Source organism: Balaenoptera ricei, chromosome 15, assembly GCF_028023285.1.
Source record: "Balaenoptera ricei isolate mBalRic1 chromosome 15, mBalRic1.hap2, whole genome shotgun sequence".
Lineage (NCBI taxonomy): Eukaryota > Metazoa > Chordata > Mammalia > Artiodactyla > Balaenopteridae > Balaenoptera > Balaenoptera ricei.
Window position 1 is genome coordinate 85,702,125 of NC_082653.1, and position 26,853 is coordinate 85,728,977.

Sequence of the window (26,853 nt, forward strand, 5' to 3'; positions counted from 1 at the left end):
CCGCGCTCAGGAGGGCGGCCGAGGCAGGCCGCCAGGTGTGCGTGGCCCCGAGTGACGTGTGCGCACCGTGCGTCCCTTCTCCGCGCCCCGCCACCCCCGGGGTGCACAGCCAAGCGTGTGATTCTCTTTAAGGGACAGGCGCGAGGAACCCCATAGAAGCTTGGCACGCAGAGGCCCTGGCAGGCCGCGGAAACGGACCCACGCCCTGAGCGCCCTGTCGCCCCCCCGCAAGAGAGGGAAGAGCCGCATCCGTAGCGGAAAGTAAGGCTGGCCCCTCGGTGGGTCGGGGACTGGCACAGAGCTCGGAGGGGAGGAGCCCGGGCCTGCGCGGGGCCTGTGTGGGCGCCGGGGACCTCGCGTCCCTCAGGCTCTGACCCACCTGGATGGGCGGCTCGTGGGCAGCATGGCACGCTGCCCCGGGCAGGCCAGGAGGGCGAGCGTGGAATGGACAGGCAGACCCACCCCAGCCAGCGTGTCGAGTGTCACCCAAGCGTTGGGCCCGTCTTCCTGCGGCACCTGCTTCCTCCACGGCTAGGGGCTGATCCCCGAGCTGCTCTTTGCGGAGGGCCGCGCCGTGCTCTTGCTTGGTTCCCTCTGTGCCGGACAGCGTCACTCCCGCTCTCCTGGCTCGTTGTGCCCGAGCCCGTCCCCTGGGACCGGGGCCGCCGTCTCCGTGCACTCTGGGGACAGGCTCCCCGGGGAGCAGCAGGTGCCACGTGTGGCTGGAACGAGAGCTCTCCCTCCGGGCCGGGTGTGGAGAGCAGTGGTGCTGCGGTCCTCCCAGGGCGTCTGGGGGTAGCACAAGCTGAACGGGCAGGGGCTGGAGGGCACCTCTGTCTGGGACAGCAGGGCAGGCGGACACCAGGGCTTGGTTGAGGAAGCAGAGGGGGCCACAGGGTACCTTCAAAGGCATAGGAGAGGCAGTGGGGCGGCCACAGCTCTTCTCAGGGGAAGACAGCCCCAGGGGCCCCCACGTCTTGCATTTAACCTTCTTGGATGTTCTTGACTGATGAGAGGATGGAGAGAGGGAGAAATACCCTGTCACCAGCCACACAGGGAGAGCAGGGCGGGGAGAGCAGCTCCTGGGGAAGAGAGCAGAGGCTGGGGCTGCTGGCACGCAGAGCCGCCGGTTACGAGTGTGGACCCCGGAAGTGGATGCACCTCCTGCTCAAGTCCCAGGTCTGCCTCTTACTGTGACTCTTATTTGTCATCCTGGGCCAGGTGTTAGCTTTTATAGATGAGTTCCTTCATCTATAAAAAGCAGTATATAGAACAAAGCATTGTTTTGTGGTTAAAGTATAAAGCACAGACATGGAACAAGACACGTAGTACCAAGTAAAAATTATTATTATTATTACTTGTGAGGGTTTAGCTTAAAGCAGGCAAGAGGCCTTCGGACCAGGACCATGGCCCGTCTGCTTTTGCTCCTAGGGGTACAGGAGACCAGCCAGCGGCTCTTCCTTCATAGAAGCTCTTGATCTTAATCCCCCTCCCATCCTGGTGGGTTTCCGTGGCATTCCTGATCCTTGTTCTTGGCATGTTTTGGTACAGAGGTATCTGACGGTGTAAAGATATGTGTATGAGTGTGTATGTGAAGGAGCACGAGAGAGAAAGAGGCCAGCAGAGGATACACTGCTTTCGAGAAGTTCTTCTTTTTTCCCCACTAAACTCTCATTCTGCCTCCTTCACAAGTATCCCAGAATCCCGGCGCCATAGTGCTAGAGGCTCCGTCTCCCCAGACTCGTCACTCTGTCGTCACGGTCTGTGCGTCGACATCCAGAGCCCACCCTTCAGGGCCACGAGGGCGGACCCCCAGCCCGTGAGTGCTGCCTGGCCGGGGCGCTGACCGGTGGTGCATCTGGGTTTCAGGCTAAGCGGCAAGCCCCTGCTGACCTCGGACGACTATGAGCTGGGAGCAGGGATGAGGAAGAGACACAAGGGGCCTGAGGAAGACCACGATGCCCTTGGCGGGAGCGGGAAAGCCAGGGGGAGGAGCCAGCCTTGGGACGAGCACGAAGCCTCTTCAGACTTCATGAGTCAGGTCAGTGGCCCCGCCCCGTCTTCCAGGTGTGCTGCCGGCTTGGGGCGGAAGGTCTGGAGGGGGTGCCGGAGTTCACGCTCCCTTTGCAGGCCTGCTGGCCCTGCTGCTGCACGGAAACTGTGGAGGTGGTTGCCTTAGTGCCAGAGCGACTCTCCTCCAATGTTCCTCATTGTGCAGAGGGGGAAAGTGAGGCTCAGGGGAGGTCAGAGACCACCAAAGTAACACAGCCTCAGGTGGAGCTCTGTGTGTGTGCTCCGTGACCCGGTGCTGAAGCCGAGAAGAGAGACTGCAAGTTCTTAACCAAGTAATGCAATTACTCTGTTGTTTCACAGTATAAGAGTTTAATGAGCAGCTTCAGCACTCTGTAGTTTGAGGAAACAAGGGCTTGATGCCATTGTAATTTCCTCTGTGAGCTGTCCTGAGGTAAGGGGGTGAGAGCCAACACCTTGATTTTTCTTCTTTCTGCAGAGCATTGAAATCATCCACTTAAGGCCCTCATTGCTAAATGCTTACGCACCTTGTCATCCCTCCCAGTAAAAGCCCTGTGGGAGGGGGCTGTTTTGGTTGACTCGGCAGTCAGAGGGAAGGACTCCCATAGGGGACACTGGGTCCAGGCGGAGGGGAGAGAGCCAGTTTGTACGTCAGGGTCCTCTGTACTCTCGAATTGTGAAGGACACTTTCGTGGTTTCATTGACACTATCCCAACTTTTCTCTCCTTATGAATTGTTACCTGATTAAAGAAAATAGCGATAAAGTGTTCAAATGAGGGCCATTGAAATGGCAGGTTTCAACAACAAAGGACTACAGCGGAGGAGAGACGCGCAAGCAGGAATTTATCTGTGAAATCTCGAATCGTTCTTTCTGCTTCAGGCGTCCAGGGCACACTCGAGGCATTTCCTCGGCAGCTTTAGCCCATTTAGCTGGATGGGCTCATTCAGGCTGGGCTGTGCAGCCGTCTTCATCACCTGCTTTAGGCGATTGAGATAAGCAGATCAGCTGTGCTGTGATCTGGGTTTTCCATCTTGGGTTCATCCCTCCTCCCTTAATCCAGCCGCCTTCTCCCACCCTGCGGCAGCAGTGCTTGCTTCGAGCGCTTCCCCTAGGAGGCACCAGGTAGCGCCGTGGAGAGCCAGTGGCAATGCCCGTGTCACTGATAACTGTAACCACAGTGACGGCTATTTAATAAGTGCTTCATGTGCCTTTTCTCAGTTCGTCTTCAGAACAACCCACTGATGCCTGTGCATAACTACCCCCGTGTTACAGAGTAGAGGAACTGAGGCTGAGAGGAGTTAAGCGACTTGCCAGAAGCCACAGAGGCAGGGAGAAGGAGCTGGGGTTCGTCAGAGCTCGTGCATGGAGACCCAGTGTTTGGTCAACCGTCTTAACCTGTGACTTCCCAACTTCCCTTTCCAGCTAAAGATTAAGAAGAAGAAGATGGCCAGCGACCAGGAGCAGTTGGCAAGCAAGCTGGACAAAGCCCTCTCCCTCACAAAGCAGGACAAGTTGAAGTCGCCCTTCAAGTTCTCAGACACTTCTGGGGGGAAATCAAAGACGAGTGGGGTCTGCGGCCGGTACTTGACGCCCTACGACAGCCTGCTGGGCAAGGACAGGAAGGCGCTGGCCAAAGGCCTCAGCCTGTCTCTGAAAGCCTCCCGAGAAGGTAAACACAAAAGGGCCGCCAAAGCCAGGAAGATGGAGGTGGGGTTCAAGGCCAGAGGCCAGCCCAAGTCGGCCCACTCCCCGTTCGCCTCGGAAGTGAGCAGCTACTCCTACAGTAAGTAGCGGGCCGCGCCGCCTCAGGGCCGCTCTTATTCTCCTTCCTCCTCTTTCCTCCTCCTCTTTCAGCCTCGAAAGCTCGAAAGGTCTCTCTCCCGCCTCTCTCTCTCGGCCTCGAAAGCGCGAAGGTCTATTTTCCGCCTCTGTGCCGGCCCCGCCCAGGCCGGAAGCGGAAGTGCCTGTGATTGGCGGGCGCCGCGCTGGGCGGCCACCTATGATTGGTGGGTGCTCGTGATTGGCGGGCGGGTGGGAGCGGAAGCCCCCCCCCCCCGCCCTTTCGGTGCCCGAAAGCCGTCGGTGTGGAGGCCGCGTACCACAGAGTTGGCGGCTTCTCGGTCTAGAGCGGCCGGTCGTGAGACCTGTAGAGATGACCCGGACTCCGCGGCCAGCAGGCGGCTGTCTATCCTCGGGCCCGGTGTTAGTGAGAACAGCGTCTATGGAGCGCACGCCAGAGCTGTCTGGGCGGTATTTCCCTTTGTCTTTGCGACAGTCCTCCAAGTGGTTAAACCGTGTTGTTCCCGAGGATAGATCCTGAGGTCGGGCTGGGGTCAGGCCCGGCCTGTTCGCCTCAACTGTGCAAGACGTCCTGCCATCATGGGCGCGGCCTGTGCGCTGCCCGCACAGCAGCCGCCGGCCTCAGGCGGCTTTCGGGCCCCTGAAACGTAACAGCTGGTGGGACTGAGGGACTGAGCTTTAACCGGAGCCTGTGGCATTGGAGCTGCTTCTCTGGGAACTCCGGGAGCGTGGTTTTCCGGAGCCCGGCAGCCTTGCCCCCCACACGAACTCCGACGCCCCGCCGGCTCTCTGTGGCCTCTGGTGGCCCAAAGCCCGCCGTCTAGCATGTAATAGGTGCTCAGTAAGTATTTGTGGGCGGAACGCGCAGTGCCCAGGATGGGTGGGTATCGGTACTGTGCCCGCTGCGGCAAGGCCGGGGAGGGGCTTCTTGCCTCCTGGTCCCTGTCTGCGGGGTTGGTTCTGAGGCGAGCCCAGGCCGTGAGGGGGTGGCAGGCTTTTTCATTGTTGACTGCGTGGACCTGTGTGACTGGGCCTTTGGCTGGCTCTGCCGAGTTCACGGGGTTGGGGGTGTTGAAAGTGAAGTGTGAAAAAGGATCCCTTTAAGGTTACAGTGAAGAAAGTCTTTATGGATTTGGAGTTAAGATACAGGGGGCTTTCGGCAGCCCTAGGTGAGCTCACGTGGGAGAAGAGCTGGACCTGGCACCTGGCATGAGGTTAAGCTGCTGCTGGGGGTTTTTTTGGTTTATTTTTAAGGTTCGTGGCTTTAATTGCCCCGGTTCTCCAGGGTTGATGCTCAGATAGGCGTTGGGGCAAGCAGCACCTTTTGTGCCTTAGGTACTGAGGATGTGTTCGATTGCCGAAGCTTCCCGGCCCTCGGGTTCGGGTGGGTGTGAGCCAAGCAGCATGGCCCAGGCCCCTGGCCACTGTGGACCAGTTTTAGGGACTTGCAGCCCTGAAGGAGGAGGGAAGGGCTTTCCTCTGTTCATTTTGGAATATTGACGAGGGAGTGGGGGAGGATTGCTCCTCCTTTGATCTTTCAGGGGACAGTGGTCGATGGATGTGGCCCGGCGGGTTGCTGGGAGAATCCTCCACTCCTCCCCACTCGCAGGTGGATGTGGCGGGGTACAGGCTGAGGCCAGAGAGAAGCTGAGGCCTCCGAGCTGCTGAGTCTACTGCAGCAGATGTGCGCATGCGTGCAAGCCGGCGTTCCACGTGCTGGTCTACCTGTTAGGCCTTTGTCTAAAACTGCACTGTCCCCGTGAGAGAAATGGGTTATCATTGCCACGGGGAGGTCGGAAGGCGTGTCTCCAGTTAGCTGACGGCCGTGATACGCAGCTGGCTGTGGAGAGAGCGTGTCTCTCTTTTCTACTCTGGCTTTTTTGCTGTTCGCGGTCGCGGAGAGTGCACGCACGGTCGTGAAGAGGTCGGGGTGTTTCCAGCAGAGAGGTGCTGCGCCTGCAGGAGGTGGGAAGAGAGCACGCTGCTCTCTTGCTTTTCCACGTTGGGTCGTAGGGGTTGGGTGGCATGCTTGGCGGGCTCTGGGGAGAAGCCAAGCTGGTCGTCCTGACGCTCGCACGCCTCCAGCCTGGGATGTGGCCTCAGGAAGGACGGGATGGTGTACACGGGCGGGAGAGCTGTGGCCAGGGGCCGGGCGGAGGCTCGTCTGTGTCCTCCCCAGAGTCGTCAGGCCATCCTGCAGTTGGGGTTTTAGAGTGGAAAGCATGGACGTTGGAGGAGGCAGCCAGAGGACCCCTGTCCCCCAACACGCACACACCCACACACACACACCACACACCACACTCATGCACACCCCCCCCACACCACACACACCACACACACGCACACACCCCACACACACACCCCACACACCACACACACGCACACACACCCCCCACACACCCCGCACCACACCCACACACACCACACATACCACACACACACGCCACAGACACACACACACCACACTCATGCACACACCCCACACCCCCCACACACACACCACACCCATGCACACCACACACACACCACACACACCCCACACACACCCCACACCCCCCCACACACACCACACACCACACACGCACACACACACCACAGACACCCCCCCACACCCCCCACACACCACACCCACGCACACCACACACACCACACCCACCCCACACGCACACCCCACACGCACACACCACACTCATGCACACACACGCACACACCCCCCACACACCCCGCACCACACCCACGCACACCACACATACCACACACACATGCCACAGACACACACACCACACTCATGCACACACCACACACACGCACACACCCCCCCCACACCCCCACACCCCCACCACACACACGCACACCACACACACACCACACACCACACACCACACACGCACACACCACAGACACCCCCCCACACCACACCCATGCACACCACACACACCACACACACCCCCCCACACACACCCCACACTACACACACACACACCCCACACGCACACTCACGCACACGCACGCACACACACCCCACACACCCCGCACCACACCCACGCACACCACACATACCACACACACGCCACAGACACACACACCACACATACCACACACACGCACACCCCCCCCCACACACCACACTCATGCACACACCACACTCACGCACACCCCCCACACATACCACACACACGCACACACCACACTCATGCACACACCACACACCCCCCACACACACCCCACACACCACACACACACCCCACACACCACACACACGCACACGCACACACACCCCGCACCACACCCACGCACACCACACATACCACACACACACGCCAGAGACACACACACCACACACACACCACACTCATGCACACACCCCACACCCCCCCCCACACACCACACCCATGCACACCACACACACACCACACACACCCCACACACACCCCACACCCCCCCCACACCACACACCACGCACCACACACGCACACACACACCACAGACACCCCCCCCACACCACACCCACGCACACCACACACACCCCACACACCCCCACACGCACACCCCACACTCACGCACACACACCCCACACACCCCGCACCACACCCACGCACACCACACATACCACACACACACGCCACAGACACACACACCACACTCATGCACACACCACACACATGCACACCCCCACACACACACCCCACACCCCCCCACACACCACACACACCACACACACCCCACACTACACACACACACCCCACACGCACACACCACACTCACGCACACACACCCACACACACCCCACACACCCCGCACCACACCCACGCACACCACACATACCACACACACCACACACACACCACACTCATGCACACACCACACACACGCACACACACACCACACACACCACACATGCACACACCACACACCCCACACATGCACACACACACCACAGACACACCCCCACCACCCCCACGCACACCACACACCACAGACACCACACACACACCATGCACACACACCACACCCCCACACCACACCCCCGCACACACCACACACACACCACACACCACACACACCACACACCACACACTACACACAACACACACACGCACAGCACACTACACACACACCACACACCACACTCACGCACACACACACACACCCATTCACGCACACACATGCACACACACACCCCACACACCCTGCACCACACCCACGCACACCACACATACCACACACACACCACAGGCACACACCACACACCACACACATGCACACCACACACACACCACACACCCCACACACCACGCACCACACACGCACACACACACCACACACGCACACCCCACACCCCACCACACACCACACGCACGCACACCACACACCACACGCACACACACCACACACACTCCACACTCATGCACACCACACACACACCACACACACCACACACGCGCACACCACACACACACCACACACGCACACACCACACACGCGCACACCACACACACACCACACACACCACACACACACCCCATACTCATGCACACACCATACACGTGCACACACACAGCACAGACACACACACCACACACACACCCCCCACATACCCCCCCACACCACACCCACACACCACACACACACCACACTCATGCACACACTCCACCCCACGCACACCACACACACCCCCACACCACAAACACACACCACACACACACACCACAGACACACACACCACACTCATGCACACACCACACACCACACACACGCACACACACACCACACTCACGTACACACCACACACACACCCCACATCCCCCCAGACACCCCCCTACACCCTCCACACACGCCACACACAAAATCAGCACACACAGCACACACACACCCCTACCACACACACACACCCACGTACACCTCACACACACACACACAGTTTTTCTTGGACTTGGAGAGAGCTGGTGTGCCAGAGCTGTAGCTGCGTCCATTAACGTTGCCCATGGTTGGGGTGGATTTTACCAGATCAAGGGACCACAGTCTTTGACTGCAGAGCCTTTCCATCCGACGAAATCTTGCTTAACAGCTGCACATGGAAAACGGATCAAAGTGGTATATGTCCGGGGTGGGATTGGTAGGGGCCAGAGCTGTGCCCGTTTGACAGCCCCCTTCCCCAGAGCTGGGTGATCTCTCTCAGGAAGGCCTCATCTGTATAGTAAGGCTGGAGACTTGTGGGAAGCCGGCAGCAGTGTACCGGTAACCTGGCTCTCTGATAGGGAAAGGGTGGGGGGACAGCAGCCCGGATATCATTGCAATATCATGTGCCTGTTTCTTTGGCGTAACTGTTCAAGCCGCCGTCCTGACGTTGCTGAGCAGGGGGCTGGGCACGGGCGTGCGCGATCGCCATCGTGAGCCTGCGCCCGCTGGCCCTGCACACCACTGGGAGCTGGTGTTCTGGGAAAGAATGGCTCTGAGCCCTTCCCCTCCTAAGCCTCGTCCCTCCCCACAAGGGGCCTCTGGGCCGGCTGCAGTCCCATGGGGTAGACAGGACTTGGCGGTGATCTCTGTGCCCAGGGCAGAGACCTTCCTGAGAGTGGCCGTGTGGTGGGGGATGCTGGCCGCAGCCGGCCTAGAAGGAGCCTGGGTCCAAACCCACGGAAGACGCCTGCAGCTCAGAGGCCCCGCGGGTGAGAGGCGAGGCCCGGGTCGGGAGGAGGGCTCCAGGCGGCGGAACTCGGCTGGTTCCACGGCCGGTAGGCATCTGGACCTCTCTGTCTGGCGAGTAGGAGATTGTTCTCAAAAGCACTGAGAATAATGGAAGAAAGACACCAGCCTCCTCCCTCCCCCGGCGCTCTGTGACTTATCTCTATTAAAAACTACTTTGACTGCAGATACGGACTCAGAGGAAGAGGAGGAATTCCTAAAGGACGAGTGGGCTGCCCAAGGCCCCTCCGGCTCCAAACTGACATCTTCCATCCTGTGCGGCATGGTGGCGAAGAGCGGCAAGCCGGCCGGCGGCCCCAAGCTGACCAAGAGGGGCCTGGCGGCCGCCCGGACTCTGAAGCCCAAGCCGGCCGCCGGCAGGAAGCAGCCGTTTTGTTTGCTGCTTCAAGAGGTCGAGGCCCGTTCCTCCTTCAGCGATTCCTCGGAGGACTCGTTTGACCAAGGTTACTAGCTCCAAACACACAGTACCTCCCGTGTGTCCTAGCGAGAGAGTGAGTGCGAGCGCGAGCGCGAGCGAGGCGGGGAGGGCGGCCGCGGCGCCGCCGGGATGGCCGGCCAGGGCGGCTGTCTGGTTCTTGGCAGCGTAGCCTGCTTTATCAGCCCGAGTCTTTTTGTTTTTGTTTTTATTTGTACCTGTATCATTGTGATAAGACCATTGGCTGGCTCTTTTTGAGCTTTTATACGGACTGTTTTTAGTCTTCCTCTCTTGTCCCCTCCCCTCGCCTCCCCTGCCGCCTGGACCGCAGGCCTGGGTGGGTCCTCCCGGAGGGGCCCTTGGAGGCCTCCCTCCCCGGGGACATTTTGTAAACGGAATTCTGTCGTGTGGGCGTGTGACTTGATGTTTGTACCTCGATTTTGGTAATACCAAGCTTTATTAAACATATCGAGTTCATTTTTAACTAAACCCGTGTGCCTTGTCTCTCTTGCTGTGTCCTGACTAGACCATTAGGTTGCCGCTTCCCTCATTTTGTTCCTCCTGCCCCCCTCACCCCCTTCCCCACCCCTACCCCAGAAGGGGTAGATGGAATAATGCAGTCTGCGCTCTCTCTATTATTCAAATATCCCTGGTAGCTATTGGCATGCCTTTCATTTTTCAGGTTTAAAGTCAACTGCTTTCACCTCCAGCTTCATCCTTTTTTTTTTTAAGCTGCTTGTTTGTCTTTTGTTTTCTTAAAGCTCTATTCTTACGCAACAGCGGTTAAAAAATATTTGCAAACACTCATTTTCTAACGCATGTTTCTGTTTCGAAGGGCGTGTAGGCAGTGCAGGGTCAAGACCACTTGCTGTCCCTGAGTTTTGTTGTGAAATTCAAAAGGCTTCATTGCCGTGTTGGGGGGCAAAGCTCACTGCGAGTCCCAGGCTCGTCTGCTCTCAAGCTCACTCACGAAGAGGGGGTTGGCCTCAGGGACCTCTGTGAGCGCCCTGGCTCTCATTTCCCTAACGTCAGAATTCAGCTTCTGGGTTAGAAGTGTCTCAGCCTTCCAGGACCTCCAGTCACAAATGTCCTGGTGGGGGGGGGGGGCGGCGAGGCAGCCAGCCGATCCTTAAGTGCTTCTCGCCCTGCTTTTGGATTTGCTTCAGGGTGGACCCCCTTTAGGGATCCCAGAGCCTGGGTAGCAGCACCTGGGGGTCAGAGCCTAGACCCTGACGCTCTGGCTGGGATGCATTTTGGGTGACCTGGAGACGACGTGGACGGGGGCCGGGTGCTCCCGGGGCTCTCGTTCTCCAGTGCTGCTGCCGTGCCTCAGCACGTACAACCCGGGCCACCAGCCCCCTCCAGCCGGCCTCGTCTTCCGAGGCCTCCCTCAACCCGGGCCACCAGCCCTCCAGCCGGCCTCGTCTTCCGAGGCCTGCCACAACCTGGGCCTCGGTGGACCAGTCTGGCTAGTTCGCCATTCCCCTCTCCCCGTCTTCTGGGCTGGCCCCCCATGCCTCCTCCCCCCTATTAAAGCCAGAGTTCCAGCTTCCAAGTTTTGGAGCTCTCGTGCTCCAGCCCAGACTCCGTAGAGAAGCAGGCAGCCCCGCAGATCTCGTAGTGAGGGGCCCTTTGCCCAGAATGGGCAGAGGGAGCCAGGGTCCCGCAAACCAGGGCCAGACACAGCAGCGGACGGAGCCCAGATAAGGGGGAGTGCAGGGGGCGAGGGGAGGGGGTCCCCACTGCACCCAGACCGCTGGTCAGGTCTTGAAAGGGATATTTGGGTAATAGGGCCTTACTGACATCTGGTACTAAAACACCTAATTGGCTTGGCTTTTCTAGTGTGTCTGCTTTCTCCCCCAGCAGCTTGACCATACCTTCACCCTTGACCCCTACCCATGATGCTTTGAATGTCTGTTTTGGTCTCTTGCATTTGCTCTCACGCTGCACTCTGGACGCAAAGCGAAGGCTGGGAGTAGGGCAGACGGCGCAGCGGGTCACTGAGCTTGGGTCCGAGCCTGGCTCGTTGCTCCGTAGGTAGGCAAAACCCTTTTCTTTGTGTCCCCTCTGCTCCCCCCCTCCTCGGGGTTTGCCCCCATCGGCTATGGCAGCAGCGGATCGCTTTGGCATTTATGGATCGGGTTTTGGAAAACCAAACCGAGTGACAACAGCCAACCCCACGTACTGAGCCAAGAGTTTTTTCTATGAAAAAAAGTTTTTCTGCATTTCCGCGGGTTTCTTTGTTGGGACTTTTTCTCCCCCTGCCCTTGGCAAACTCTGTCGCCTTAGGTGTGGACACCTCCAGAAACGCTTTCCTGGTCCTGAGACCCCCTCCGCTGCCCCTAGCCCTCGGACCCTGGCCTGAGCAGACCAGCCACCGTCGGAGGCGGCCCTGGCAGGCTGTCAGGCTCTCGGGAGCAGGGGGCGGGGAGGGCCTCAGGAGACCACGATTACCCGCATCAGCATTTCCTGGAAAGCACACCTTTTTTCGGCCTTCTGCTTTCCAACCATTCTTCCATCTCAGGGTGCTGGGTTGGGGGCCGCTGCTGGCTTTCTGGGATCCGATGTGGACATTCCAGACATCCAGAAACCCAGAGCCAGCCCAACCCCGCCCGGTAGAGAATGCTGGGCAGGAGAGAGTTCTGGAGTCCCCACACCTGAGCAGCCCCGGGAAGGGCCACCTCTAGAAGGGAAAGCTGGCCCCGTGTCCAACCCCGTGCCCCACCCCAGCCAGCCCCCCGCCCACCCCCCTGCTCAGCTCGGCCAGCCCCCGGGGGGGGGGGCCTGCCTGAGGTGGGGGACCCGGGCGCTGCCTACAGTCTGCCTACACTTAGCCTGCTTTGCCGCTGTGGCCCACTGGGCGGAGACAGAGCCCCGTGACGTCCGCAATGTGAATGGATCGCAAGTGCGCACTGCCTGCCTGCCGCCTGCCCGCCCCGCTGGCCTCCATCCCGCCCGCTGCATCCATCGCTCTGGGAGCCGGGTCTCCGTCTCCTCACTCCTCTTAACAAACCTCCTCTCTCTCTGCCTCCTTCCTCTCTCGACTCCCTGCGGGCATTCCTTGAGCTCTTGTCTGCTTCCCTCGCTGAGGGCTCCCTCGGATGAGTGGGCAGACCGAACCCTGTCCTCACAGGCGCCGCTGGGGCCACTGCTCTCGGCCGCTAGCTGCACCCCAGCAGCCAGGCGTCTTGGGGCGTCGGCAGGAGAATGTGGAGTTGGCCATCGTCCAGGGCCTGTCCCCCTCTGGGCCCAGACTCCCTGCCCCCAGACGATAGGGAGAGATGACGGCTCATCTTCCTCCAGCCTCTTCTTGCTGGAGAGTTGTTTCCAGCCTGGCCCGGCCCTGCCCTTGGCCAGCGGCCCCAGAGCCACCTTCACACTCCCAGCGCCCTGGGCAGGCAGGCACCCCCTGGCAGGTGTCCCTCGGCGGCTCCTTGACAGAGGTACTGGGCGCCCTCCCACCCGCCGCCCTCGTGGGGTTGGCTGGGCTGTGCCCCTGGAAAGGCAGGAAGCAAGCCTGTACCTGCAGAAGGGCTCTCTTTCTGGTGAGGGCTTAGTTCACATGCAGGGAGCGCCATCCTCCCTGCTGTGGCCGCCGGGCCCACGGCTCGCCCCTCCTTTGTCCCGATGGCCCAAGCTGGGCTCAGGGCTGCAGGTCCTCGGGCGGTAGGGCCAGTTTCTGGGGAGAAGCTTGTCTCTCTTCAACCGGGGAGACAGGCTGGGGCTTCCTTAGTTTCTTTGCACTAGACTGTGGGTGATGAGCCAGCCCGCCCCGGGTTCGAATCCTGCTCTGCTGCCTGAGCCCCTGACCGCGGAGCCTCGGCCTCCTGGAGCCGAGTGGACCCGCCCCCTGCCCCCTTCCTGCTCCCACGGGTCAAGAGGCGTAGCCCGCTTGTGGCTCCCTGGGTTGCGATGAGATGAGATTTTCACAGATAAGAAACTAGCGGCTCAGAGAGGGCCAGGGATTTGCCCCAGGCTTCCCAGTGCGGGCGTGTTGCTGGGAGTCAACTTTGGAGCCCAGAGCCTGCTCAGGGTTTCCACCATGGGAGCCCCCCACCCCCCAAGAAGAGACCAAACTCCACCTTCTCCTGCTGCCAGCTGCCAGGGCTCCCGCTGGTGAAACTGCCCCCCGGTGCCTGTGTCCAGAGCCTCAGCCCGAGCCCCCAGGGCCCCCCCTCCCCTCTCTGCCCCGCCTTCGCCTCTTTCCTCCTCTCCACCCCTGCCCCCTTCCCCAGCCTTCATGTTGTGCGTCGGGGTGTATGTGTGCGCGTGCGTGCGCGTGAGACCGTGGAGAGCGCTGTCTCCAGTCCTTGTCCGTGTGTCCGTCCCCCCCCCCCCCGCAGCACAGGTGCATGTTGGTGCTCCCCTTGCAGAAACACACTCGACTCCCAAAGCCGATGCCCACCTCTGGGCTGTCCAGGATGCCCAGGTCTTGGGCTCGCTTTGATGGGGGCACCGGGCCATCGGGGGGACTTGTGGGCTGGCGAGGAGTGAGGAGCTGGGCTGGAGCCAAGGCCCCCCTCGCTGGCGCCCCAGCTGAGGGGGGGCGGTGGGGGGTGGCGCAGGCTCAGGCCGGGGCTCTGACTCGCTCCCTGTTTTCTGCACGCCAGATGAGAGCTCCGAGGAGGAGGAGGACGACGAGGAGGATGAGTTGGACGAGGAGGAGGACGAGGCCGCCGGAGGCTTCAGGCTGGGGGCCCGGGAGCGGGCCCTGTCGCCAGGCCTGGAGGAGAGCGGGCTGGGCCTGCTGGCCCGCTTCGCCGCCAGCGCCCTCCCCAGCCCCACCGTGGGCCCGTCCCTGTCGGTGGTGCAGCTGGAGGCCAAGCAGAAGGCCCGCAAGAAGGAGGAGCGGCAGAGCCTGATGGGTAAGTGCCAGCGGATGGGCTGCAGGGAGTTGGGTACCGCTGCCCCGTCCTCCCGATGGGGCATCCGAGGCTCAGGTAAGCTGGGAGCCCTGCCTCCTGGGCCAGCCGTGTCCTCAGCAGAGGGCGCTGGTTACGGCGGCTGTGGCCTGCCACTCCCTGTGAGGGGTCTCCACAACTGTGCAGTGACCTTCACTGTTGATGCTGCCAGCAAACAGCACGTGATCCCCCCACTTCAGGTGCCCGATCCCCCCACTTCAGGCAGCTCCGGGAAGCAGAGGCCTTGGATCTGCAGCCCGCGGGGCTGTGGGAGCCCACGGGGGGCCCCTGATCCAGCCTGGGGGGTCAGGGAGGCCACTCCGGGTTGGCGACACTCTGGTTGAGCCGCAACCGAGAAGTGGGAGGTGGCTAAGCGTACGTAGAAGAAATCAAGGGGCAGGTGGAAGGAACAGGCCATGCAGCCTTTTGGAAGAAGGGGAAGCTCTTTACACTTGGGGCAGTAGAGGGGTTTCATTCAGTGAGATGCACTGGCCCAGACAGGGAGGGACTCCTGGGGCCTGGGGTTGCAGCCTGCAGGAGGTCATTAGTGGGGGTGGCCGGCCACGTGCTGGGTCGCTGTGAGCCAGGCTTACCATCCCACGGCCTGGATGGGCAGACAGAGGCAGCGGCACTAACACTCGGGCAGGAGGCTCCGCCTTGTCCTGGCCCCGCTTCCTCTTTCTGCATCTCCAATCATATCCTTGCCTTCTTGGGACAGACAGACGTCTTGGGACCCTCTCCTGGGCCCACTCCCCTTCTCACGGGGCCAACTCTCCCAACATGGACCCAGCCCACCTTCACCTGGGGTTGGTGTTTGAGACTGAGATGGTCCTGTGTGTGTTCAGGCTGTGAGCTCGCCTGGCCTCAGTAGGGGCAGGTCCTTGGCCTGGCTTCTCCGGCCTCCTTGCCCTTTTTTGAGCCTCAAGCGGTACACATGAGGCCCTCCTGGCAGGGGCTGGGGCCAGGAAAATGGGCACTGGGTGCTACCCTGCTGCCCCCCCAGGCCTCCCCCAGCTGCCCTGGTTACATGCACTCCACAGGTTTCAGGACCAAAGCCCATTCCCAGTGGCCTGCACCGCCTCCCGAGACCCCATCTCTGGGGTGATCTCACTGTCTCCCCGGAGTCCACACCAGGCTCCAGGCCCTGCCCTGCCCCCTTCCTCTCCCTTCTCTCTCTCTTACCCCCATGTTCTGCCATTGTCCCCTGGGGGCTTCGGGCCTGGCTTCATCCAGGCCTACCCCTCTTGGGTGTTCTCTGCACAGAAGCAGCTGCAGGGCTTTTCCTCAGAGCTCACACTTGACCAGGCCACTTCTCTGTGTAGGACCTCTGACTGGCTCCCATTGCCCTCTGGACAGATTGCACCTGTCTGGCCCTCCACCCTCAGACTGACTGCTCAGAAAGCATCGTCCTGTCCGCAGCCTCCACCCCACCCGTTCGCACCAGCCGTCCCAGAGCCTTCAGGCCTCCGCACTTGCCCCAAACATCCGTTGCATCCAGATTGTCAAGCGTATTGGCAGAGAGTTCAGAATTTCCCCTTTTAATACTTTCAGTGTCCTAAGGGTCTGTGGTGACGTTTCCTTTTTCATTGCTGATACAGATAATTTGTTTCTCCTCTCTTTATTTCTTGATCAGTGTAGCTAGAAGTTACTGATTTCAGCTCTTTGTTATTTCCTTCCTTACTTCCTTTTTCTTTGGGTATAATTTTCAACCACTTCCCATTTCTTCTATTTATTTATTTATTTTTAAAATTTAAAATTTATTTTTGGCTGTGTTGGGTCTTCATTGCTGCGCTCGGGCTTTCTCTATTTGCGGCGAGCGGGGGCTACTCTTCGTTGCGGTGCATGGGCTTCTCATTGCGGTGGCTTCTTGTTGCGGAGCTCGGGCTCTAGGCGTGCGGGCTTCAGTAGTTGCATCACGCGGGCTCTGTACTTGTGGCACACAGGCCCTAGAGCATGCGGGCTTCAGTAGTTGCAGCATGTGGCCTCAGTAGTTGCTGCACACAGGCTCTAGGGCGCGTGGGCTTCAGTAGTTGTGGTGCACGGGCTTAGTTGCTCCGTGGCATGTGGGATCTTCCCGGCCCAGGGATCAAACCCGTGTCCCCTGCATTGGCAGGTGGATTCTTAACCACTGTGCCACCAGGGAAGTCCCTGTTTCACTTTCTTGATAGTGTTGTTTAAAACAAAAAATTTTAATTTTGATGAAATCCAATTTATCTATTTCTTCTGATGTCACTTGTACTTCTGGTGTTATATGTCAGAAAGTATTGCCTGATTCAAGGTCGCAAAGATTTAGTCCTGTTTTCTCTTAAGAGTTTTATAGTTTGAGAGTTACATTTAGGTCTGTGATCCATTTTGAGTTTTTTGTGTGCGAGTGATGTAGGGGTTTTTTGCATGTGGAGATCCATTTGCCTCAGTATCATGTGTTGAAAAGTCTGTTCTTTCCTCATCAAATGCTCCTGGCGCCCCTGTCAAAAATCAGTTGAACAGTTGAAAGTAAATATGAAGGATCATTTCTGGACATTCAGTTCTATTCCATTGATCTATATGTCCTTATGCCAGTACCACATTATCTTGATTACTGTGGGAATTATTGTAGGAAGCTTTGAAACTGGGAATTATGAGTCCTCCATCTTTGTTGTTCTTTTTCAAGATTGGTGCTTCAGAGTCCCTTGCATTTCCATATGGATTTTAGGATCAGTTTATCCATTTCTGCAAAAAAGCCATCTGGGATTCTGATAAGAATTGTGTTGAATTAGTAGATAATAGTAGGGAGTATTGACTTCTCAACGATATAAGTTTTTCAGTCCATGAACATGGAATGTCTTTCCATTTATTTGGGTCTTTAATTTCTTTCAGCTATGTTTTGTAGTTTTCATTGTATGAATCTTGCATTTCTCTTGTTAAATTTATTTCTAAGTAATTCTTTTTGATGCTATTATAAATGGAATTCTTTTCATTTTTGGAGTATTCATTGCTAATGTATAGAAATATAATTGATTTTTGTAAATTAATCTTGTGTCTTGCAACTTTGCTAACCTCATTTATTCTAAAAGCTTTTTAGTAGATTCCTTAGGATTTTCTATATACAACAGGGGTCCCCAACCCTCAGGCGGTGGACCGATACTGGTCCGCAACCTGTTAGGAACTGGGCCGCACTGCAGGAGGTGAGTGGCGGGCGAGTGAGTGAGCGAAGCTTCATCTGCCGCTCCCCATCTCTCCCAATGGCTCGCATTACCGGCTGAATCATCCCCCCCTCCAATCCGTGGAAAAATTGTCTTCCATGAAACCAGTCCCTGGTGCCAAAAAGGTTGGGGACCGCTGATATACAAGATCATGTCATCTACAAATAGAGATAGTTTTAATGTCTTCCTTTCCAGTATGTATTCCTTTATTTTTCTTGCCTAATTGCTCTGGCTAGAATCTCCCATGCAATATTGAATAGAAGTGGTGAGAATAGATATCTTTGTCTTGTTTGGTTTTTTTTCCTGCCCTCTAGATATCTTAGGGAGAAAGCACTCATTCTTTTACCATTAAAGTATGATGTTAGTGGTGGATTTTTTTCATAGATGTCCTTTGTCAGGTTGAGGAAGTTTCCTTCTATTTCTCATTTGTTGAGTGATTTTATCATGAAAGGGTGTTAGATTTTGTCAGTTACTTTTTCTGTGTCTGTTGTTGTGTTCATGTGGTTTTTATCCTTTATCCTATTAATACGGTGTATTACATTGATTTTTTTTTTTTAAAGAATGTCAAACCAACCTTGCATTCCTGGGATATATCCCACTTGGTCATGGTGTATAATCTTTTTTATATGTCTCTGGATTATGTTCACATTTGTTTATGTCCTCTTGACGGATTGACTATTTCATCATTTTAAAATGTCCTTCTTTGTCTCTAGATTTTTATCTCAAAATCTGTTTTGTCCAATAAAAGTACAGACATACCTCAGAGATAATTGTGGGTTTAGACCAACACAATAAAGCCAACATCACAATAAAGCAAGTCACACAAATGTTTTAGTTTCCCAGTACGTATCAAAGTTACGTTTACACTATATTGTAGTCTTAAGGGTGCAGTAGCATTATGTTTAAAAAAACGGTACATACCTTAATTAAAAAATACTTTATTGCTAAAAATTGCTAACCATCATCTGAGCCTTCAGTGAGTCTTAGTAGTGACACCAAAGGTAACTGATGACAGATATAACATAACAAATATAATAATATAATATAATAATAATAATGAAAAAGTTTGAAATATTGTGAGAATTACCAAAATGTGACACGGAGATATGAAGTGAACAAACACTGTTGGAAAAATGGCGCCGATAGACTTGCCCGATGCAGAGTTGCCACAGAACTTGAATTTGTAAAAAGATGCAGTATCTGCAAAGCTCAATAAAGTGAGGTATGTCTGTATAGCCCCTACAGCTCTTCCTTGGTTTCTGTTCATATCGTATGTCTTTTTTTATCCCTTGACTTTGCATCTGTTTGTGTCTTTACTCTTTTCTTCATTATTTTTTGTCTATTTTTTTTGGTCTGTTTTTTTGTTCCTTTGTTCCTCCTTTACTGCCTGTTTTTTTGAGGAGGAGGCATCTGCACAGGACGCTGGTTGGGAGTCAAGGGCGTGGGTTCTACTCCCTGCTCCGTCCTGTCCCGCAGCGAGGCCACGGCAGATCCTCCCCTCTCTCCGGGCCTCATGCCTGTCGCCACCGCAGGACCCTGACAGAGCCCGCTTCCTCTGTGCCAGGCACCGTTCGTGCTGCCCCATGGGTCTCATAAATATTTATTTCTGACGCCATCTTACCCTTGAGGCTCCACCCTCCCCTCTTCCAAGCGAGTGTCCACTCCTGGTCACTGCTCTGTGCACTGTCCTGTACTGGCCCCCTCTGCAGGTACCTGCAGTATTCTGTGTGCATCTAGGTTTTCTGCAGGCGGCTGTCGTCAGGTGGGGTCTCATTCTGTCATACCCAAAAGCAGGGCTGGCAAAGCCGGTGGTGTTTTGTGGCCTGCACCCTAATTAGCCACGAAAGCCCCCAGCTGCCTCCCCCCGCAGCTCTGTTAACAAAAGATTAATTAACAGGATCATTAAGCTTTGCACGTGCGCCCTCCTCCCGGCCCCACCCTTGAAACTGCGGCTGCGTCTGTTGGGGTGATGGGGCTGGGCGTCCCTCAGGAGCCTTTGTGGCCAGGCTGCCGGCTGCTCAAGGCTCCGAAGGCCTGGGGTCCAGCCCTGGCTTCCCAGCTCATTGCTCTGGGACCCAGGGCAAGTCCTTCGCTGGGGTGGTCAGGCCAGGGCTGTCACGGACATCTCATCCCCGGGGTCTGCCTGGAGGAGGCAGGCCCTCCTCATTCTCCCCACGGGGAGAAGCACCATTAACTCCCCCGTTTAGATTCTTTCCCTGGCCACCAGCTCTGGGCCAGGCTCTGAGCTGTACAGCGTTGGGGGCTCCAGGAGAACTCGGGGATCTATTTCTGGGGGCAGAGCAGGACGAGATAGACAAACACAGATGGGACCTCTGCAGTGGGCTGTGTGCCTGTGGTGATGGAGGGATGGCCAGAGGACTCTCCAGGGCGCAGAGTGGGTCTTCTCAGAAAGGAGGCTGCAGCTGTCCAGGTAGAGGTCAGGGGAGAGATGGTGCTCTGGGCAGAGGGCCAGCAGGAGCAAAGACCTGGGGGTTTAAGAGGACAGAGGACAGCGGTTCCCGGTGAGAGGTTGTGCATTCAAGGAGCCCAGGAGCTGGGCCCTAGGCTCAGGGCTGCCCTGCGGCAGAGGGAAGTGGGCCCCCCGGCTGTGGGAAGGGGCGGCTTCGGGGGTGAGGGGAGGGGCTGGGCCCCAGGGCTGTGTGGGTTCTGGGGAAGCCTGTCCTCTAGAAAGGGGAGTGTGTGCCAGGGACCTCCCAGCTCTGAGAAGTGGCACCAGGAAGCAGAGCGGAGGCCCCTCTGGGCTCGGGGATTTTGTGCGGGCTTTCCCACCTTCCTCCCTTAGAGCTGCTGCCCCTACAGGTGTGGGCCCTCCCCGGCTCACAGGCCCTGGCTTCTGGGACTCCTGTGGAGGCACAGGAGGAGCGGGGGAGCTCACACGTGCCCAGGCAGGAATCTTCACGTTCCCAGAAGATGCTCCTGGGGTGACGGGTCCGGTGCAGAGTCTGGGTAGCCAGGGGGGGTTTGGGACGGGAGGGGCCAGCAGGGTCTGCCGCTCACAAGCATGCGGCCGGAAGCCCTCCTCCTCTGGGCCTCAGGTTCCTTCCCCGAGCCGGGTTGAAGCCTCCCATGGTGACGCGGTCCCCTGCAGGAGGGCTGGGCTGTGGCCTTCCTCCTGGTGGCCAGGGCGGCTGGGTGGGTGGGTGGGAAGTGGGGGCCCGGGAGTCCCTGTCCACAGCCCCTCCCTCACCCACGTGCAGGCACGGAGTTCGAGTACACCGACTCGGAGGGCGAGGTCAAGGTGCGGAAGCGGTCGCCTGCCGGGCTGCTGCGGCCCAAGAAGGGGCTGGGGGAGCCAGGTCCTGCCCTGGCTGCGCCCGGCACCCGGGGCCCCGGCAGCCCCGACAAGGCCAAGCTGGCGGCCGAGAAGGGGCGCAAGGCCCGCAAGCCGCGGGGCCCCAAGGAGCCTGGCCTGGAGGCGGGGCCCGAGGCCAGCGACGACGACCTGTGGACGCGGCGGCGCAGCGAGCGCATCTTCTTGCACGACGCCTCGGCCGTGCCCACGCCCAGCAGCGTCGCGCCCGCTGCCACCAAGCCCGGCCGCTGCGGCAAGGCCGGCCCGCCCAGCCCGCGCAAGGACGCCGGCCGCGCGAAGGACAGGAAGGACCCCAGGAAGGTAGGGCCCGGCGCGGGGCGGGGGCCCTTGGACCTCCTGTCTCGGAGTAGAGTTCTCAGACCTGGGCGAGGCGCAGAGACCCCGAAGGGCAGTGGTGACCCTGAAACGCAGTCACCCACCTACCGAAGACCTCTGTGCTGGGCACTCCTCCGGGTGCCCCTTGATGAGCGTCTTTGATAAGGACACCTGGCAGCCGGGCTAGCAAGTGCTGTCGTGTGAACTGATGAGCTCAGATGATATTTCAAGGTCTCTGCCGTAACTGTCATGCGCTACATGACAGTGATTGCTGTTGGTGACAAGAGTCTTAGCTCTCCCACCCAAAGGAAAACCTCATTTCTTGAGAGGTTAGGGAAAATAGAGATGGGATTTCTTTTTCCCCATCCATGGTTCAGAGGTCCCTGAATTCTCTCCACAGACACCGCAGGTTGAGAACACCTGCTTTTCAAGAACTCCGTGATGATTAGACCTGTCACCCTTCTTTTTTTTTTCAGCCCTGTTACTCTTCTTGCAGTGGCTGCTAGGAAGCTCACGGCCAGTAGTTCGCTCTTTAGGTGGTCGCATTCAGACCTAATGGCCAGCTCGCGACAGTGGTCTCTGACTCAGGCCTCTCTACTCCATGTCCCTGATGGAAGGCAAACCCTCAAATAACAGTGTCATTCTAGACAAAGCCACAAAAAGGGACCAGACTCCACATCAATTTCCTGATAATGGGTGGTAGTGAGGAAGGGGCTGCATTTCAGTGTCATCCACAGGGATCTCTTGTTCTTGTTTTCTCATGGCTGAAGCCATCTCAGGTTTTTCTGATCCTTGGAGAGAACGCGCTCCAATAATACATAATGATGATGATTATATGGGGTGACCCATGGTAGGGGCCAGGCGTGTTCTAACCACTTTGCCACGTATACTTAATGTGTTGGTAAAGGGAAACGCGTTGCCTCTGCTCACAGCACATCTGACACTAACTCCCCGGGGTTGGTGCAGACCCCACAGTGAAGGGCTCAGTCCCACAGGACTGCCCCCACCCCATCCCCACTCCAGATGCCAGTCGCAAGTCCCAGGTTGTCACCTGTGCTTTTTGACCAACCAGCTATAAATCAAGTATTTTCATGACCCCTCTCCTCCGGTCGATAATTCACCAGAATGACAGAACTCGGGAAAACACTTTACTTACTGTTACGGTTTACTGTAAAGGATGCAACTCAGGAACAGCCAGATGGAGGAGATGCACAGAGCAAGGTGGGTGGGAAGGGGTGCAGAGCTCCCATGACCTCTCCGGGCACACCGCCCTCCTCGGCGTGTTCACCAACCCTGAGCTCTCTGAACCCCGTCGTTGAGGGGTTTTTATGGAGGCTTTATCACAGAGGCATGACCGATTAGTAACTCAACCTCCAGCCCCTCTCCCCTCCCTGGAGGATGCGGGTGGGGCTGAAAGTTTCAAGCTTTTAGTTGTGGCTGGTCTTTCTGGTGACCAGGCCCCATCCTGAAGCCATATAGGGGCTCACCAAGAGTCACCTTATTAGAACAAAAGGCGCTCGCTCCTATGACCCAGGAAATTCAAAGGGATTTAGGAGCTCTGTGTCAGGAGCAGGGGCAGGGACCAAATATATATTTCTTTTGACGTCACAGATGACTACTTACAAAGCCATATGAGGTAGGTTACTTACTCATATTAACTGCACCTTACAGGTGGTCCTGGAACCTGCCCAGTTAGCCCAGCAGCTAATGATCATCAGAGCTGAGCTTTCAACACTGGGGGTCTAGCGCCAGAGCCTGGGCCTTAACCACAGGGCCACCAGCCTCCTTGGGCCTTTCCCAAGATGGCACCTTCTGTTGGGGAGAGGGACCAGGGGCTCGCTCACCTGATCCCAGCCTTCTGATGACACAGAGACTGGAACAGAACAGATTAACTGTCAACCAAAGGAGAAGTCAGACACCAAGGAAATCACTCCAGGAACAACCGGTGTTCATAGTTCTGTGAGATACACTTTTGTATCCTGCTGTTTACACTTGGCGTTAGATCTTGTGCATTCCCATATGGCATGAGCTTTTATTTTACATTTTTTAAAAATCACTGACTCTAAATGGCTGAATAACATTCCACCATCTTGCTATCCTGTGGTTTTCAACATCTCCCGCCATCAACCATGCTAGCCATTGGTGATTTGGTTGATGATGGTATTTTGCCATCGTAATTACCACAGCAATGAACATCTCTGTTCTGTGTACAGAACTTGTCAGTCTTGGAGTTTTTTAATTAAAAAAAAAAAATCTTCCCAGAAATGGGCTTTCTGGTCAATGGGAAAGAAAAAGTTATCAGTTTTATCTGATTGTAACAGTAATTTGCATGATAAAGAAAAGGAAGAAAATTAAATTCCATACAGAGAGAACTTTTTTTTTTTGCTGTCAATTTCCCCTGCCCCACTATGTGTACAGCTGCAAAGATGTGCCCCATAAGACAAGCTGTCTATTTAATAACAGAAGTCAGGGGAAGAGGAGACATAACCACATGACAAACAGTCCTTCAACCCCCAAGATGCCTTCTGATTTCAGAAATGTGCACAGGATTAAAACATGCACCAGAAACAAGAAAATATAATGTGTGTGTGTGTATATAAAAACTACATATTTCTCCCCACAAATAGAGATTAAAATGAATACCTTTTATCGCTCTAACATTTCCCACTTTTTTCCTTTTAATGCTGTTGGGTTTGGATTTCACTCGTCTGATGTGGAAGCTGTGACTTCTGCTGTTGTCTTGGTAACATTCGCCCAGTCTTCCTTTTTTCTGTGTCTTAATTCTCCATCTCCCCTGGCCCCATGACTTGGTCGTTGGTCGTTAGGCACGTCGCTTTTAAAAAGGCATAAAGTGACCCCTGCCCCCACCGCCCGTCACCTTTGTAGCCTGAACCTGCTTCTTATACAAAGTATCATCACTTCCATTTCCTGTGCTGTCACCTCTTCCTCAGAACAGGACCCTCAGCCGCTGTGATAAAAGCTTGTAACTGTATCTACGGACGCACCAGGTTGCTGGATATCTAGGTTGTTTCCACTCTTTTGCTCTGATAAGTGGAGCCATGCACAGTCCCCGCACGCTGGCCCAGTTTCCGCTCCCCCAGCGTGGGGAGCGTCCCTGAGCCACCCTGGGGGCTTTGAGCTGGTGTGGATGTGGCACCCCACACTTCTGGGGCAAGAGGAAAGTAACACAGGCCTCCGGAAGCAGTCGGGCAGTGGGTGTATGGTTCTAAATGCTCCTTCCAGGAATATACCTGTAGAACTAATTGGTAGTGTCGTTTTTCATGGCACCATCCAGCAGAGGAAAAAACAGAGGTGGGTGGTCAGATGAATCTCGGGTCCCCCCATCAAGGCACCTTGGGCAGCTGTTCAGAATAAAAAGTGAGGCCACCACCTCTGTGTCTACCAGACATACTAGGGGGAAAAAGTTGCAAAGCAGAATTTTTGGTAAATTCCCATCTGTGTTTAAAAAAAAAAGTACTGTGTATGCACAGATGTGTCTGCATAGCCCGCATGTTTACATGGTTATGTGTGCTTGCGGAAAGTTCTGGAAGGACACACCATGCTGTTATTAGTTCCTCTAGTTACCTCTGTGGTTGGTGGGATCGTTGGAGAGGAACTCACGTATATACACTTCGGTGTTTTGGTTTTTTTTTTTACAATAAGTAATATATAGTAGTAATAAAACAAGATTGAAACCAGAAATACTTGCCAGGAGAGGGAGGGTGCTTTGTCCTCTCTCTGGACGGTGAGCGGCGGGGCCTGGGCCCTCTCTGCCCTCTGACGGCCACTCTGTCGCTTCATCCCCAGAAGAAGAAGGGGAAGGAGGCCGGATCAGGAGCCTCGCTGCCCCCTCCCCGTGTTCCCGCCCTGCCCCCCGAGGCCCGGGCCGCTCACACCAGCTCTCCGGCCGCCGCCAAGAGGAACAAGGCCAAAGCCAAAGGGAAGGAGGTGAAGAAGGAGGTGAGGTTTCCCATGGGGCCCCAGGCTTGGGTGAATTGCTTTGCTTGGTTGACAGACGGAGGCGTCCCTGGGTGTGCCCCACCCCCATGCCCCCAGATCCCTCGTGTGGCTGGAGGCGCTGCCTCAGCCCATTTCATCCTCCCTCTGGCCTGGGGGGTGAGCCCAGCTGGGACCCCAGTCCCCCCATGTGGCGGACTCCACCGTGGCCTGACTGTGACCCCGGCTTTCCAGGGAGGGTCCTAGCCGGGCAGGACTGGGATGCCGTGTCCTAAGCTGTTGGTGTTTCTTGCTCTGTCCGCAGAACCGGGGGAAGGGGGGAGCCGTGAGCAAGCTGATGGAGAGCATGGCTGCCGAGGAGGACTTTGAGCCCAACCAGGACTCGAGCTTCTCTGAGGATGAGCACCTGCCACGAGGCGGGGCTGTGGAGAGGCCACTAACTCCCGGTGAGTGCCCACGATGCTGTGTCGGCTTGGGCCTGGAATATGGGGGTGCAGGAGGTTCTCCCGGGGCAGTTACTAGGGCCTGAGCTGGCGTGGGGAGGGGCAGGGAATGGGCAGCTGGGAGGGAGATGGGGTGGGTTTGAGTGCGTTAGGAGGGAGAGTACATGGGCTGTATGAGCAGATGAGGGGAAGAGAAGGGGTGTGGATGGGTATTGGCAGGTCGGGGGGGAGAAGCTGTCATCGAGACGGGTCTCAGAGGGGAGCAACTGGGCTTTTGCTGGCTGGAGTCTGGGATGCTTGGAGGACATCCCAGGGGGGTGACATCCAGTAGGCACTTGGATCTGGGGGTCTGGAGTTTGAGGTTGAGGACATGAATTAGGTGGGGGTGGGGATGGATCGAGAGGGGGAGCAGAGCCAGCCCTGAGGAGCTTTGTCACCTGCTTGGGAGTGTATCTGTCAGCTATTGCTGTGTAACAACCAAGTGCTCAGACTCAATGGAGGGTGGCAATAAGTTGTCAGCAGGACAGCAGGGTGACCTCAGCTGGGCTTGCTCCCATGATAACGGGATGCACTGATGCAGGGACAGCTCTGCCCCACCTGGACCACTGGGCTGGTCAGGGTGTGTTCTTCTCACGGCCGTGCTGCCAGAGGCTCGAGAGGGAGAGTGGGAACCAGTGAGGCCTCCTGAGACCTCGCTAGGTTCAGATTCAAGCACTTCTACCCTCGTCCATTGGCCAGAACAGGTCACGTGGCCACGCCCAAGGTCAA

The 26,853-nt window shown here is 56.8% G+C and overlaps 1 protein-coding gene across 1 annotated transcript in view; it reads left to right on the forward strand.

Moving 5' to 3' along the window:
* TNRC18 (trinucleotide repeat containing 18) overlaps positions 1-26,853 on the forward strand; it is an 86,432-nt gene that overhangs the window by 46,820 nt on the left and 12,759 nt on the right. Inside the window, 8 exon segments of the mRNA XM_059896726.1 lie at positions 133-261; positions 1,870-2,041; positions 3,455-3,815; positions 9,706-9,981; positions 14,564-14,818; positions 21,255-21,670; positions 25,493-25,645; positions 25,947-26,088. Coding sequence (XP_059752709.1) covers positions 133-261; positions 1,870-2,041; positions 3,455-3,815; positions 9,706-9,981; positions 14,564-14,818; positions 21,255-21,670; positions 25,493-25,645; positions 25,947-26,088 — 1,904 coding nt within the window.